The sequence below is a fragment of the Vulpes lagopus genome, chromosome 11, assembly GCF_018345385.1.
Source record: "Vulpes lagopus strain Blue_001 chromosome 11, ASM1834538v1, whole genome shotgun sequence".
NCBI classification, from domain to species: Eukaryota; Metazoa; Chordata; class Mammalia; order Carnivora; family Canidae; genus Vulpes; species Vulpes lagopus.
Genome location: NC_054834.1, coordinates 60,641,185 through 60,659,214, shown reverse-complemented (window position 1 = coordinate 60,659,214; position 18,030 = coordinate 60,641,185). Strand labels below are relative to the sequence as shown.

General features: G+C 37.8%; 1 protein-coding gene across 1 annotated transcript in view; it reads right to left on the bottom strand.

The window, feature by feature from the left end:
* The window catches only part of DCDC1 (doublecortin domain containing 1), a 436,509-nt gene that overhangs the window by 62,498 nt on the left and 355,981 nt on the right, over positions 1–18,030 (bottom strand). The window contains 1 exon segment of the mRNA XM_041722357.1: positions 10,746–10,927. Within this exon segment, the coding sequence (XP_041578291.1) occupies positions 10,746–10,927 (182 nt within the window).

Genomic DNA, 18,030 nt, shown 5'->3' with positions numbered 1-18,030 from the left:
GTGGGGCTTGAACACATTATTTAACCTCTCTAAGCCTCAATTTCTTATCTTCCAGGGTTTCAGTGACGGTTAAAGGCTGATTTTTTTTTTTTTTTGAAATTTTAACTGAGATCTTCTTTTAACTTGTTTGGATTTTTTTGTATATTTTTTTATTGGAGTTTGATTTCCCAACATATAGCATAACACCCAGTGCTCATACCGTCAAGTGCCCTCCTCAATGCCCATCATCCAGTCACCCCAACCCCCTGCCCACTTCCCCTTCCACCACCCCTTGTTCGTTTCCAGAGTTAAGAGTCTCTCATGTTCTGTCTCCCTCACTGATATTTCTCACTCATTTTCTCTCCTTTCCCCTTTATTCCCTTTCACTATTTTTTATATTCCCCAAATTAATGAGACCATAGAATGTTTGTCCTTCTCCGATGGACTTATTTCACTCAGCATAATACCCTCCAGTTCTATCCACATTGAAGCAAATGGTGGGTATTCATCATTTCTTGTGGCTGAGGAATATTCCATTGTATACATAAACCACATCTTCTTTATCCATTCATCTTTCGATGGACACCGAGGCTCCTTCCACAGTTTGGCTATTGTGGACATTGCTGCTATAAACAACTGGGTGCAGGTGTCCCGGCATTTCACTGCATCTGTATCTTTGGGGTAAATCCCCAGCAGTGCAATTGCTGGGTTGTAGAGCAGATCTATTTTTAACTCTTTGAGGAACCTCCACACAAGTTTCCAGGGTGGCTGCACCAGTTCCCATTCCCACCAACAGTGTAAGAGGGCTCCCCTTTCTCCACATCCTCTCCAACATTTCTTGTTTCCTTTCTTGTTCATTTTCCCCATTCTCACTGGTGTGAGGTGGTATCTCATTGTGGTTTTGATTTGTGTTTCCCTGATGGCCAGTGATGTGGAGCATTTTCTCATGTGCTTGTTGGCCATGTCCATGTCTTCCTCTGTGAGATTTCTGTTCATGTCTTTTGCCCATTTCATGATTGGATTGTTTGTTTCTTTGCTGTTGAGTTTCATAAGTTCTTTATAGATCTTGGATACTAGCTCTTTATCTGATACGTCATTTGCAAATATCTTCTCCCATTCTGTAGGTTGTCTTTTAGTTTTGTTGACTGTTTCTTTTGCTGTGCAGAAGCTTCTTATCTTGATGAAGTCCCAATAATTCATTTTTGCTTTTGTTCTCCTTACCTGCATAGTTGTATCTTGCAAGAAGGTGCTGTGGCCAAGTTCATAAAGGGTGTTGCCTGTGTTCTCCTCTAAGAGTTTGATGGATTTAAAGGCTGATTTTGAAAAGTGCTTCATACAGCATCAGGCATGATCAACAAATAAGTAGGCATATCATTATGGATTATTGACTCTGCAATACGCCCACACTTTCTATTGATGTTCCTTTGCTCATGCTCTTCCTTCTACCTAAAACACTTTGCTTGACTTTTTCTGTTCAAGTCCTACTCTTTCCCCAGAGTCATGTCCATCACCAAGCAGGTTCTTACCTCCCTCCATTAGAAGCGATTTCTCTAGCCCTTTAACTCCCTTTCAAACAGGAATTTTTAGCCTAATTTAACATTAAACAGTGATTTCCACCTGCAAGCCCCAAACAAGCATTTGGCCTGCCCTGTGGATATCGAAATGAATGATACTCTTTTCTTGTTCCCTGAGGAGCCTCTAGTCAAGGAAGAGATAGGTCGGCAACTGCAGTATAATAAGAAGGAGTGGAAGCTGTCATAGACACCTGGCCAGGGTGTTGTGAAAACACAGGAAAAACAAAACAATGACTTCCTTATCAAGGAAGTGACATTTGGGTTGGGCCTTTTCAGGTGAATAGGAGTTTGTCAAGAAGAGAAGTTTGTCAACCTAGAGAACCTAGAGAAGTTTTGTATGGTCAGACCTGAGTGTATGGAGCAGGAGCCACATGAAACTGGCAAAGAATACAGAAACCCATGGAAAACACTTAAGATAACAGGCTAATCAACTTGTCCTCAATCCCATAAAGAGCAAGAAGTCATTGAAGGTAGGTGAGGAGAGGGGTGGAATTATCAGATCTGCTCTTTAGAAAGGTAACTGTCAGAAAGGTGGACGATGGGTTGAAGCTAAATGACCAGCTCAGGGTAGCAGTAAAAGGGCTGAATTGTAGGGGTAGAGGGAGGAGGGGTAAAGGAAGGTGATGGGGCTGGTAAGAAGACTGTGGACATGATCCTACCTTTGGAACAAGGAAAGTGAAGATTCTTGCTAAATATATTTTATATTAGAATGTACTATCTATACTAAGAGAATTAGAAGTGACTTTATGCTAATCAGAAAGACTAAGCTATATGAAGAATATTTCTCAATTATATTTCCTTAGATGGGATAAAGCAATTGAGCAAATAATTAGGCCCTTCATTTCTCTGAGAGGTCTTAGAAGGGAACAAGCCAGTGGGAACTAAGTCTCTGCCTCTCGTGTCACAACTCTGAAAGCTGATGGACCAGCAGAGGCTCTCATCCACAAGAGTTGTTGGGGAGGGTGTGGGTAGGAACTATAAGAAGATTGAGCCCCCAGCCACAAGACATGCCTGATTCTCTTTCCCTGCTGCCCAAAGACTGAACCTGATTCCTTCTACTTTCCCTAAATGGATATCTTTGTGGGTCCAGGCTGTTATAGCATGACCTAAGAAGAGTTACCATTATCATATATAATCCCACTCACATTTTCCTGGAGAACATTTGGACTATGGGAGTATCCTGTTTTAAGACAACGAGTGGGAGAAGAGAAAGAATGGGTGGTTGGTAAATCTCCCTTCCTTTTTTGAAACCCTGGTTTAATAGTGCTGAATTTAATTGGCCCATGTAGGTGGGTTAGAGAGGACTGGGATAAGCTTTTTCCTCTCTATTTAATTCCTCCAACTTGTTCACATGCCAGTCAACATAATGGAGAGAGAAGAAAAGAACTGGCTGTTAAGTGCTAATAAGGAATATGGACTCTGGAATCAGATTGTCTGGGTTCAAACTCTAGCTCCCTGTTCTGGGTGTGTAACTTGAAAAAGTCACTTAATTTCTCTGATTGCTCCATCAGTAAAAGATAGATATAGTAGTATTTATCTCACAGTGATATTTTACAGATTAAATGTGTGGATATCTGTAAATTGCCTGGCACATAAAGAGTCAGCGACACGTTATTCAAATGGATCAAGCACTGCAAGAATTTCGTGTCTATTCTCACTTAATTCTCACATCATTTCTGAGAGGCCCATTTTACTGATGATGAGGAAACTCAGCCTGGAGATTAATTTCCTTGCCCAAGATTGCATAGCTAGCAAGTAGGAGAGCTGAAATCCAAACCTAAATCTGAGTCCTTCACAACATTGTATGGCCTCCCAAGAGGCCATCAGCAAAGAGTAATCCATTTACAGAGTGAGAGGACTGAAGCTGAAGTGCTGAGCAAGTGGTCCAGGATTTCTCCATTACGTGGAGGCAAAGGTCCCAGAAATAAGATCCTCTGACTTGCACACCAGAGGTGAGGACTAGCAACCACGTGGCCTACCCAGATTTACGGGGAGTCCAGAAAAGTGGAGTCTTAGCTCTGTGCTTTTTCAGGACTAGAAGGAGGAGGAGTGGCAAGTGGAACTGGTGGTACCTTGAGGGTATTTCAGTACCACTGGGGTGCCCTGGGAGACAAGGGCAGGGGTAGGAGGGAGCAACTGTGTCTCCTAGGTCTGTAGATCTCTGTAAGAGTAGAGACCTCCTTGCTCTAATCACTCACCAGGACACCCATCCCAGGAGCACCTCCACATCCGTCCAGTTATTTCAGAACAGTAGCAAAATCTACAGAAGCAATGGATACATGCTTTCTTCTTTTCTTCATCTTCTTGCTTTGTATCTCTGTCTTTTTATATCTCTCTCATTTTCTCTCTTCTCCATGTGGCCTCCCCTAACAGCTGCCCCTCACCGTGTCCTTTCTCCTTCCCGGTCCTGTATAAAAACGATCCCTTGATCATTTTCACTTCTGCATAATTAAATACTGCCCCCCGGGGCTTTCTGTTTTAGGCAAGCTGTCTTCCCAATAAGTTAGGAGTTTCCTGAGAGCAAGGAATGGCTTGCGCCTCCTTTTTAAATCTCCAACAGGATATCTAACACCAGTTGATGCACATGACAGAACACAACAGATACTGAAGAGAATCAAGTTCCTTCCTCGTCTCCTCTAAGCTCTTCATCCAATCCTGTTTCACATAGAGGAAAATGGGACTCAGAGAAGGGAGTGCTTTGCTGAAGTTTTCCAGTTAGTTAATGGCAAACCTGGGGTTAAAACCAATCCTCTTGACTCTTAATCCAACAGTCTTTCCAGTGCTCCATGTTGCCTGCAACTTCAAATATCAACAAAAACAATTCTATGTTTAGTATTTTAAAATAATGCTTGTTGGGACACCTGGGGGGCTCAGCGACTGAGCATCTGCCTTTGGTCCTGGGATCGAGTCCCGCATGGACTCCCTGCAGGGAGCCTGCTTCTCCCTCTGCCTGTGTCTCTGTCTCTGTGTGTGTGTCTCATGAATAAATAAATAAAATCTTTAAAATAAAATGCTTGTTATACTACTAGATCTTCCTTTGGCTTTGGAGGTAGAAGAACCACCATGACCAAGAAAAGAGCATCAAAACTGTCTGGAGTGAATTATTAAATAAAAATTAGCATAATTTTCCTGACATTCTGTAAAGATTGCCCCCTCATATTCAACAAGATATATTTTGTAAAAAATGTTTATACCTGGTGCTCTCCCTATAAACGGTTGTCAAATTCTATGGGAATAAGTCTTGTTTTGGTAGGAATGTAGTTTTCAAAAGAAAATTATAACATATTTCACAAATATGATATGGGTTGATGACATTTACAAATTGGTCTAAAGTAGATAACTACTGATTTCAATTCAAACAAATGTAAACTGAAGAAAAGTGCTGTACAATTGTGAAATTTTTTTTAAAATGGGAATAATCTATATTTACAGAGTTAGTAGTTCAGAAGCTAAGGGAAATTGCCAGCCCTTGACCCTTGGGGCAAAAATTTATTAATTAGCACTGGTATCATAAACTCACATGGCTTATATATTTCAGAGATTAAAAATTCCAAGATCATTGTATTAACAACAGCTTTCTTGTGCAGATATGTATGTATTTTGTATTATGTGTTATACATAATTATTCAGGCGTTAAAATGGAAAATATATTTGCATTTACAATAGTAAATATTTACCTCTCCAAAAGTTGATGAAATTCAGACTGGGTTGTTTCTGTTTCAGAATATTTAGTAATGTGGTTTTCCACATTCTTTTTCTTTTCAGCGTTAACATTTCTGAAACAAATGATCCAAGATTTGACTGACATGTCAGTATATGTTATCAATTACCTTTCATCTTTAAATATGTGGAAAAAAGATAAAAAGCTTCTGCAGAGCAAAGGGAACAGTCAACAAAACTAAAAGACAACCCACAGATTGGGAGAAGATATTTGCAAATGACCTATCAGATAAAGGGCTAGTATCCAAGATCTATAAAGAACTTATGAAACTCAACAGCAAAGAAACAAACAATCCAATCATGAAATGGGCAAAAGACATGAACAGAAATCTCACAGAGGAAGACATAGACATGGCCAACAAGCACATGAGAAAATACTCCACATCACTGGCCATCAGGGAAACACAAATCAAAACCACAATGAGATACCACCTCACACCAGTGAGAATGGGGAAAATGAACAAGAAAGGAAACAAGAAATGTTGGAGAGGATGTGGAGAAAGGGGAGCCCTCTTACACTGTTGGTGGGAATGGGAACTGGTGCAGCCACCCTGGAAAATTGTGTGGAGGTTCCTCAAAGAGTTAAAAATAGACCTGCCCTACGACCCAGCAATTGCACTGCTGGGGATTTACCCCAAAGATACAAATGCAGTGAAATGGCAGGACACCTGCACCCAGATGTTTATAGCAGCAATGTCCACAATAGCCAAACTGTGGAAGGAGCCTCGGTGTCCATCGAAAGATGAATGGATAAAGAAGATGTGGTCTATGTATACAATGGGATATTCCTCAGCCATTAGAAATGACAAATACCCACCATTTGCTTCAACGTGGATGGAACTGGAGGGTATTATGCTGAGTGAAATAAGTCCATCGGAGAAGGACAAACATTCTATGGTATCATTCATTTGGGGAATATAAAAAATAGTGAAAGGAAATAAAGGGGAAAGGAGAGAAAATGAGTGAGAAATATCAGTGAGGGAGACAGAACATTAGAGACTCTTAACTCTGGAAAACGAACAAGGGGTAGTGGAAGGAGAGGTGGGCAGGGGTTGGGATGACTGGGTGACAGGCACTGAGGGGAGCACTTGATGGGAGAGCACTGGGTGTTATGCTATATGTTTGCAAATTGAACTCCAATAAAAAAAATTAAAAAAATAAATATGTGAAAAAATCATGAGGTTCTAATTTACCATAATTTGTCTTAAAATAATATATCTTATTGCTTTTAAAAAAAAGGATTTCAGAGGCACCTGAGTGGCTCAGTCAGGTGAGTGTCTGACTCTTGATTTTGGCTGAGATGGTGACCATAGGGTCCTGAAGTTGAGTCCCCTCTGGGTATCCAGGCTCAGCAGAGTCGGCTTGGGATTCTCTCTCTCCTTTTCCCTCTGCCCCTCCTCCCCTTGCTCTCTTTTCTCTCTCTTCCTCTCAAAATAAGTAAATGAATTTTAAACAATCTTTTAAAAAATAAAAGTTCAAAAAAAGATTTGAAACGCTATTGCAATTAAATTATTAATTTTATAAACATTTATTTTATGAACAATTTATATAAGAAAATGAATTTTCAGTATTTTAATCTTCTTCTAATAATACTGACCCCCTGAGACGTGAATTTATAAATTTTAAAGAAAATGCAGAGATTACATTCATTTTGCCCGTGACGTGTTATTTGCATGTTCGTATTCATGTGCTTATTCATATATTATTATTATTATTTAGGTTATCAATGCAAGCCTAAACATTTTTAAACTAGAGGGCAGCCAGATGGCTCAGCGGTTTAGCACCACCTTCAGCCCAGGGCGTGATCCTGGAGACCTGGGATCAAGTCCCACGTCAGGCTCCCTGCATGGAGCCTGCTTCTCCCTCTGCCTGTGTCTCTGCCTCTCTCTCTCCTCTCTGTGTATTCTCATCAATCAATAAATAAAATCTTAAAAGAAACATTTTAAAACTAGAAAGTGATTAATAATGATCATAGAAAAAATGTTAATTGAAATATGTATCTGTTCAAACTTTCACTTTAGAAAACTATCTGATATACTTTTAGAATCTCCATATTTTATTAAATGAAAGAAACAGTGGCCAAATATAGTTAATGAATAAATAACACAAAAAATGGTAATCTAGTATAGTTAGTCATAAATAAATAGATGAATGAATGAATAAATTCAATAAGTACTAATTTAGGGCCTACTGTGGGCCCAATATCCTGAGGTGAATACAACGGCTTAGTACTTGATTAATAAGGACACACTGTCCCCTGACCAGACCGTAGCAGAAAGCACATATATGGATGAATAACACATCATCCCTGTTCTCTGTCTCATGGATGGAAGCATAAGCAGATAATCACAGCTCAGAATGATGGGAGCTATCCTGGGGGAAAGCCCACAATGATCAGAGCAAAGGAGAACCTAGAAGCTATAGCTAATTCATGGGTGGGTAGGGAAGTGTCCAGTTTGGGGTCAACATCTAGAAATGAAACCAAACTCATTCTCGGAACACCCTTATTACTTCAAGATGGGTGAAAGGTGTCAGGAAGTGGCAGGACTTTAAAAGTAGGAATTGGAGAGAGTATTGGTAAGAGATAGAACTGAAAAAATGTATGCAGGAGCAATTCACAAAGGGCCTTACAAGCTATAGTAAGGGGAAAGGAGAAAAAATGAGTGGGAAATATCAGAAAGGGAGACAGAACATGAGAGACTCCTAACTCTGGGAAATGAACTAGGGGTGGTGGAAGGGGAGGTGGGTGAGGGGTGGGGGTGACTGGGTGACGGGCACTGAGGGGGGGCACTTGATGGGATGAGCACTGGGTGTTATTCTATATGTTGGCAAATTGAACACCAATAAAAAATAAATTTATTTAAAAAAAAAGATATAGTAAGGTGCTTGAGTGAGTCCAGGGATCAGAACTTACTAATATAAAGTTTATCACGTGGCTTCAGATTGAGCCTTTCCTCTTACAATTCCTTAAAATATCACTTATAAAATTCTCCTTGTTTAACTACTATTCTGAGAAATGAAATTCACTTGGAAATCACAATAGTTTTAATTCATTTGAGTTTGACATTCACGATCCAAGACTAACTGCCAAGATCTTGTTACTGACCAAGAGTAATGATCGACTAAGTAATAATGATCAGATATTTGATCTTCCTTTGGCTTTGTAGATAAAGGAACCAGCAACAACAAATTTCCCTCAAAACTGTCTAGAATGAATTATTAAGTAACGCAAGGACAGCATTTTACCAGGATAGGATTTGGTTAAAATGGATCTATATTTCATCATTCTAGCTTGATTTTGCTTGTAAAGACACGAAATAGATCAACTATCTTTCTTCTTACAAATAAGTTTCAAGTTAATGCAAGTAATGTACCCCTACATGTCATTAGCATTTATTTCTTCTGAAAGAGAACATATTTAGCTTGGATATATGAAAAGTAGCACAGCAGGGCTTCTACTTCGTACAACTCTGGGATGCCATTCATATAGAATACAATGTGAAAAGTGTCTTCTGGAACACGGCAATACAGCTGTCCTGTAATGTTACCCAAAACTCTTTCCATTTGAACCTTCTGTTAACCAGTATTTACATACAGCTCGGGGGCAACCAATGCTATTGATGATCCTGCAGAAAATTTTCTGAATTGACCAAGAAAAATTAATGTATATTTAGCAGAGATTTAGTGTCAAGTCTATGCCAGTGTACTTTAATTTTGGGGGAATAATTAATTCATGTAGTGAACAAAGCAAATATTTGATTAATTAGGGCACACTGCTGCATGAACATAGTAGAGGGTTTCACAGACTTTCTGCTGGAATAGTTGTCCAAATTAACAAATCTCTCAAATTATGTTTGGATTACAGATTTAACTATGCATTTTAAAAGACTAATGTGAAAAGATAAAATCTGTATATAATTTTGAACCCCAGTGAAAGATATAGTGTAAAAAAATAAATGTAGGAAGGGACAAAAATTATTTGCTAACTTTGGATTTAAAAAAAAGTCATATGCTACTTTAAGGGCATTACCCTCACATTTTACATCTAGCAGAATGAGCTAATTATGAAATGTATGCGTCAAAGATTTCAATTTCAGGCTTGACTTTACTTTGAAGATTAATTTTTTACTTTATCATCTTTACAGGCAGTTCAGTGGACAGCCGATCTGAATGTTACTCATTGTTCAGCGATGTATGAAGTATATTTAATCAATGTGAAGAAAGTAATATTAAACGATTATCAGCAGCCTCAAATATTCTAAACATCTCAAAAGAAAGGTCAGGAGGTAATATCACTGTTAATAATATGAGAAACAATGTATTTAACTCATTCTTTACATCACAGCTTTGCACTGGTCTATGATTTTTTTTGTCACAAAACATAATGAAAATACAGCAAGTGATTTTTCTCCAATGTTGGAGAAATATTGGCTATATGGGAAGATTTTATTCCAATCATATAAGCTAAAGTGCAGATTGATGTTTTTCGAGAATGATAAGCTTTTAAAATGTTGTTCCAAGGCAGAGATTTAAATTATATGAAGTTATATTTTGAGAACTGTATTTGCTTGTTAAATATACCAAAGATCTTAATGTAAATGATAATGTACAATAATAATTCAAATGAGGAATTACACAATAATATTTAAAAAGCAATTTATGAACTCAGTTATTTTGACATACATGTGTAAAACTTAAACAGGGATCCCTAAAAAAAAATTAAAATTAAAAAAAATAAAAAATAAACAGGGATCCCTTTGGCCCAGGGTGCCATCCTGGAGACCCAGGATCAAATCCCACGTCAGGCTCCCAGTGCATGGAGCCTGCTTCTCCCTCTGTTTATGTCTCTGCCTCTCTCTCTCTCTCTGTGTAACTATCATAAATAAATAAATAAATAAATAATAATTAAAAAAAAGATTTGTTTATAAAAAATAAAAATAAAAAAAACTTAAACAAAAATGCTAATTCAAAATAGATATTGATCCTAGAACTTTTTTTGATCAGAATTACCCATTTCTAATTCAATATTTTCTTCCGTGTTTAGCCTCAATCAAAGAATTAAAATTAAGTTCCTGACAAGTTTTAATTAAATCTCAGTCTCTATTTTTGTCTCCAAATATTAACATGGGGGCCCTTTTTATTTATTAATTTTTTGTTTATTTCTTTTAAAGACTTACTTATTTGAGAAAGAGAGAGAGCAGGGGGAGGGGCAAAGGGAGAGGGAGAGTGAGAATCTCAAGCAGCTCCCTGCTGAGCAGAGAGCCTCAGGCGGGGTTCGATCTCAGGATCCCACCACCCTGAGATCATGACCTGAGCCAAAATCAAGAGGTGGGTGTTTAACAGACGATGGAGCCACCCAGGCACCCTGGGAGCCCTTTTTAAAAATAAATAGAATTCTCCCAGAAACATACCATAATGAAGACAAAAATATATAGAAATTATAAACAAGAAGTATGAATAAGCTGTTCTTACTGCTTTTTCTGTCCAGGTGAGATGTCTGGACCAATAATAACAAAGGCTCTGCTTTTATTCTTGTCTCCATTCCGCAAAACTCTAAGCCTCACAGGGACACACACCTCCGGGGTCTTACAGGTGGATCTCTTCATGGGAGGACTGTTTGGAATAAGCAGTCCTTCTATTGGCCAATCAAACTCCTTCAGAAAGAAATGACAAATAATGTGATGATAAATAAGAAGAGTCATTCCTAGATTTTAAAAAAAGCATTAAACACGTAACTTACACCTTTAATTTTTTTTATTCATTCATCAAAAAATGTATTGGGTATCTAAGATGTTCCAGGCAATTTTGATTTTTTATTTAAGTAAGAAAAAACAATTTTAAGATTAGTAGTTTTTAAAATGTGTGTAAAACCCATGTCGTGTTACAACATAAAAGATTTAGTTCCTTTCAGAGAATCATCAAACTAAAAAGATAAGACTGAATTAACTTGGGATATTTTTTGCTTGTGTGTGAAGTTATCTTTAATTAATGTGAAGAATGTGTGAAAAGTGGTTTTATAATAGCCTGAAATAGTATTATGTTAAACTCGATCTATTTGGCAAAGAATACATTTGAACTCTCCAGAAACCAGAATGAGATGACAAAAGAATTTAGTCAAATTTCATGTTTCAGTTGCAGAACTCCCTTACTGTGTATCTTTCATTTATTTATTTATTAATACATGCATTTTCTAAATATCAATTGATGGTTTAATCCAGGCACAGTGGTAGGCACTGGAAATAAAACTGAACAAGACAGCAAACTCTTCCACAAGGAATTTCCAGCAAATCCTCGGAAACTTACCAGGAAATAAATGGACAATTACCATAGTGTAACTATAACAGCAACAAAATAGTGGGTGCGATGGGACCACATAGGAGGAGAACCTAACTTAGAAATGCCCTGTAGCAGAGCTGAAGCCTCAGTAGGAGTTAGGGCAGTAAAGGAAGGGTCAAAGGACAGGACAGAGTGTATGTACGAGACTTAAGGATTAACAAAACAAGATATTGGGGGGATATAAAGAGGGAAGGATTCATTGCTCCCAGGTTTGTAGTTTGAGCAACTGGGTGGATACTATGGCCAGTCACAAATATAAGCATTTGTGGAAGAAGAGAAAATTTGAGAAGAGATGATCAGACGTGATGTGTTAGGCTTACAAGGCTCTGCATGATCTGTACCTCATCTTTTCTCTCTCATTTTATCTCCTATTGCTCTCCCCCTCACTCACACTGCTGCTGCCATATTTACTTCATTGTTCCTCAAAGATACCATTTTTGGTTCTTTGCATTTCTTGGCATGCTCTTGCCCTAGAGAGCTGCTTGTTCTACAGGTCTTAACTCAAGGATCGTCTCAATGAAGCCTTCCAGGTCAATCAAAAATTCCAAATCCTGTCCTGCGTCACCTGGCCCCCACATCTCCTAACCCTTATCTTTGCTTCTATTTCTTCTTAGCTCTTATCACTAACATTCAGAAGAGCATCTTGTGAAGTGATTAAGAGCTTGGGCTCTTGAGCCAGACTTCCTGAATTTGAATTTTTGATCCATCATTCTGGTTGTGTAGCCTAGGGCAAAGCTTTGACCTAAAAGAGATGGAAGCTGATGGATAAATTCTTTCCTTTTTCTTCTCCAGGAGAGAAGACTTTCCTAAGATAATTGTTTAAATGAATTATTTGAGGAGAGCTTCATAGCACATTCTTATATTGGCTCTGCTTCCTTCCCTGCTTGTCCCTGGGACTGCACATCCTAATAAGGTAGTAGCACATAAGCTATTTGCCTCAGGTTCTGCTTTCTGAGGAGCTCAAGCAAAGACACCACCATCCACATGAGCTATAAATGGAAGAAGTTTCCTAAAGGAGATATGGATACCAATATCCAAAAGAGGAAGAAGTTGTGAAAGGCAGACATAAAGCTCAATCTCTACAGGGGTGGTCCTAATGTCCTAGCAGTGTCTAACTGACATGACAAAGATAAAGATACAGGTGGGTTGAGGAGACATGCTGGCATGTTAGACTAATACAGACCAGGATGTGTGGCCATTAGTTTATGGAAAAGGAGATCATTTTTTAAAAGGGAGTATAATAAGGAAAATATACTCATTTATATCCTCTTAAAAATTTCTTAGCATCACGTAATTATACTGAACAATTACATAGTTCAAAAAATGTGTTTTAAATAAGTTATAAACAAAATCTGAAGGTTGTGGAAATTAAACATTCTGAGACAGCATCCAATTATAATGCTTTAATTTGTGAAACGAATGAGTAAATAACACTAATTGCATTTAATTAGGAAAAATAGTATAAATAAAGTTTAAAAATCTCATAAGTAGAGTCGTTTTCAGTTGAGTATTTTTTCATTTATATTTTAATATAATATTTTGTTTAGTAAACATGTTCATAATAAAGGCGTACAATGAGACTAACTTATCACACTTCTAAACAAGTAAAACTTGAATTAATCAAGTTTTTCTGGGATGCCTGGGTGGCTACAATTCAGTGGTTGAGCATCTGCCTGCAGCTCAGGGTGTGATCCTGGGGGCCTGGGATCAAGTCCTGCATCATGCTCCCTGCGGGAAGCCTGCTTCTCCCTCTGCCTATGTCTCTGCCTCTATCTCTGTGTCTCTCAGGAATAAATAAATAAAATTTTTAAATAAATAAAATGAAGTTTTTCCATATATCTGACCTTCACTGAGAACCTTTTACCTGCATGGCATTTAAGTTGCAAAGGACAGATTATAAAGTATTTATATAGATATGTAACTATTATTATGAATGGAGCAATATGGAGTGGCTCTCCCTTACTAGAGTTACTGGAAAGAAATATGTTATGAAAAACCCGTTGTGTACTTTCATTTGAGATGTTTCAATTGTGTAAAGATTTCACTTAATGTGAGGGATGGTGAAAGAGTGGATTTGCATAACTTCTTTAAGAAGTAAGTTCAAAAAAATAAAAAATAAATTTAAAAAACCCCAAAAAAATAAAAATAAAAAAATAATAAAAAATAAAAAAATAAAAAAAAGAAGTAAGTTCAAGACTTACTTGTAACTCTTTACAACAAAGATATTAAGAATTTCAGAGCAAATCAATATTTGCTGAGATTTAGACATAAATTATCATGAAACTAAGGCTAGATATGGGGGAGAGATGGGGGAGAGCAGGCTTCTTATTAAAAAATTACTGTCACATTGCTTGTCCTGTCCTCAGCAATCAGACAACAAAGAGAAATAAGTCATCTAAATTGATAAGGAAGAAATAAAACTTTCACTATTTGCAGATGACATGACAATTCACACAGAAAATCCAAGAGGGACACCTGGGTGGCTCAGCGGTTGAGCGTCTGCCTTTGGTTCAGGGAGTGATCCTGGAGTCCCTGGATCAAGTCCCACATGGGGCTCCCTGCATGGAGCCTGCTTCTCCCTCTGTCTGTGTCTCTGCCATTCTGTGTGTGTGTGTGTCTCTCATAAATAAATAAATAAATAAATATCCAAAAGACTCCACCAAAAAACTTCTAGAGATGGGGCTCCTGGGTGGCTCGGTGGGTTAAACACCTGCCTTCGGCTCAGGGCATGATCCCAGGGTCCTGGGATCAAGTCCTGTGTCAGACTCTTGGCTCAGTCAGAAATCTGCTTCTTCCCCTGCTTGTACTATCTCTCAAATAAATAAACAATATATATTTTTTAAAACTCCTGGAACTGATAGACAAATTTAGTAAAGTCACAGTATACAAAATCAATGTATAGAAATCTGTTGCATTTCTATGCACTAATGATGAAGCAGCAGAACAAGAAATTAAGAAAATTATCCCAATTACAACTGCGCCAAAATAATAGAATACCTAGGAATAAACCTAACCAAAAAGGTGAAATATCTGTATTCTGAAAACTATAAAACACTGATTGAAGAAATTGAAGATGACACAAAGAAATGGAAAGACATTCCATGCTCATGCACTGGAAGAACAAATTTTGTTAAAATGTCTATACTATATGAAAAAGTGTACACATTTAATGTAATCCCCATCAAAATATCGGCAGCATTTTTCGCACACTTAGAATAAACATTCCTAAAATTTGCATAGAACCAAAAAGACCCCAAAAGCCAAATAATCTTGAAAAAGAAAAGCAAAGCTGGAGCTATCAGAGTTCTGGACTTTGAGTTATATTACAAAGCTGTAGTGATCAAAATAGTGTGGTATCAAGCACAAAAACAGACACATAGATCAATGGAATAGAATAGAAAGCACAGAAATAAACCCACAACTATATGGTCAACTCATCTTCAACAAAGCAGGAAAGAATATCCAATGGGAAAATGTCTCTCCAACAAATGGGGTTGGAAAAACTGGATAGCAACATGTAAGACAATGAAAGTGGACCACTTTCTTACACCAAACATAAAAATAAATTCAAAATGGATAAAAGGCCTAAACCTGAAACCATAGAAACCCTAGAAGAGAGTAGGCAGTAACTTCTCAGACATCAGCTGTAGCAACTTTTTTTCTAGTTACATCTCCTGAGGCAAGAGAAACAAAAGGAAAAAATAAATTATTGGGACTACATTTTAAAAAAAAAAGCTTCTGCACAGCAAAGGAAACAGTCAACAAAACTGAAACTCAATCTGTGGAATAGAAGAAGATATTTGCAAATGAGATATCCAATTAACAGGTAGTATCCAAAATATATAAAGAACCTAAAGAACACCCAAAAAAAAAAACCCAAATAATCCAGTTAAAAAGGGGGCAGAAGACATAAACAGACATGTCTCCAAAAAATGACATACAGATGGCCAACAGACATAGGAAAAGATACTCATCATCACTTCTCATCAGGGAAATGCAAATCAAAGCTACAAGGAGATATCACCTCACACCTGTCAGAATAGTTAAAACCAACAATACAGGAAACTATAGGTGTTGGCAAGGATTCAGGGGAAAAAGGACCCCCTTGCCCTATTGGTAGAAATGAAAACTGGTGGAAAATAATATGGAGGTTCCTCAAAAATTTAAAAACAAAACAACCCTATGATCCAACAATCACACTATTGGGTAGTTATCCAAATGACACCAAAAAACACTAGTTCAAAGAGATATCTGCCCCTCTGTTATAGCAACATTATTTACAATAGTCAAATTATGGAAGTAGCTGGTGTCCACTGATTGATGAATGGATAAAGAAGATGTTACACACGTGCGTGCATGAGTGCGCACACGTACACACACGTACACACACACAATGGAATACAACTAAGCCATAAAAAATGAAATGTTGCCATTTGCAATGACTTGGATGGGGCTAGAGAGTATAATTCTAAGCAAAATAAGTCAGAGAAAGACAAATATATGATTTCATTCATATGTGGAATTTAAGAAATAAAACAGATGAGGTAGGACCCCTGGGTGGCTCAGTGGTTGAGCATCTGCCTTCGGCTCAGGGCATGATCCTGGAGTCCCAGGATTGAGTCCCATGTCAGGCTCCTTGCATGGAGCTTGCTTCTCCCTCTGCCTGTGTCTCTGCCTCTCTCCCTGTCTCTCATGAATAAATAAATAAAATCTAAAAAATAAAAATAAAAAAAAATAAAACAGATGAGCAAAGGGGAAAATAGAGAAAAAGAGAAAGAGAGAGACAAACCAAGAAACAGATTCTTAATTATAGAGAAAAAAAACCAAACTGATTAAGGAGTGCACTTCTGATGAGTACCAGGTGCTGTATGGAATTGTTGAATCACTATATTGTACACCTAAAACTAATATAACACTGTATGTTAACTAACTAAAAACTTTAAGTGCAGCCTGGGTGGCTCAGCGGTTTAGCGGTGTCTGCAGCCCAGGGTGTGATCCTGGAGACCCAGGATCGAGTCCCACATCGGCCTCCCTGCATGGAGCCTGCTTCTCCCTCTGCCTGTGTATCTATCTCTCTCTGTGTCTCATGAATAAATAAAATCTTAAAAAAAAAACACTTTGAAAAATTACTCTCACTTTGAAGTTTTGGTGTAAAATACCCAATATTTCCCTCTTTCTTTCTGGACCATGGAAGGGAAAGGCAAGAAGAACAAGATACTTCCTTGAGGTTAGTCTGTGAGAAACTGTCAATTCATAGAGGTACTAAGTACCTCTAATGTGGGTACTAATGTGGGACTAAGTTTTTTTTTTTTTTTCAATACTGCATGCATGCTGTATCTCTGGTAAATTTACCTGGACTATGCTGTCATAGCTCCTAGTCATTTTTAGATCTTTTCACTTCCAAAGCCCTCATGGAAGTGGGAACCACTATAGACATTGGCTTTAGCACCACTTCAGATGGCTTCCTTTGCTTTCCAGTTAGATGAAGTCCAAGGGCCTTCTCTTTAATATGAGACATCGCAGAACCCAATCCAAAGAAATGAAAAATTTATCTTGGGTTTCAAAACTTTCCGAATGTATGACCAATCACTGGCAGTTCTTTGTTTAAGCTACTTTAGGGGCACCTGGGTGGCTCAGTGGTTGAGCGTCTGCCTTTGGCTCAGGGCGTGATCCCAGGATCCTGGGATCAAGTCCCACATCAGACTCCCCCTGGGGAGCCTGCTTCTCCCTCTGCCTGTGTCTCTGCCTCTCTCTGTGTGTCTCTGATAAATAAATAAACAAAATCTTAAAAAAAAAAAAGGCTACTTTAAACCTTGTTCTTCATCATCCATGGAAATAGAGCTATGCTGTCAGGATAATGAAGCACAATAAAAACATTGGTAATTCATTAATAAGCATGGAGTGCTGTTTCCTCCCTCACATTTTTGCCACTGGAATTCAGATGTTCCCATTCATTTCTTTATTGGCTTTTTCTGCGTTCACAATATTCCATGTCATAGCTGTATTGTCAGGAAATGGGCCTTGGTGCTTCTTTAAACTGATAATTCTGCTTTTTCTCTCTCTCATGACAAGAAAGAGCCTGTGCTTCTTTGGGGAGTCCTGCTCTTAACTAGTGTTCTAAGTTTCTTATCAAACTGGTCTGCCTTCATCTATTTGTTATTAATAAATTAATAAGTTCTTCAATTTCCTGCCTTGGGACTTATTACACCTCTCTTTTATATCCTTATAGTATCAGCTAATAATCATAATCTCTTAACAAATTAATAAAATGTGTACAAAATAAAATTTTTTTGTTTAACATGGACCTCTCCTAATACTTATATTTTAATTTAATAATTTGTACATTTTAGGGGCACTCGGGTGCCTCAGTTGGTAAAGCATCCAACTCTTGATTTCAGCTCAGGTCATGATCTCAGGTTCA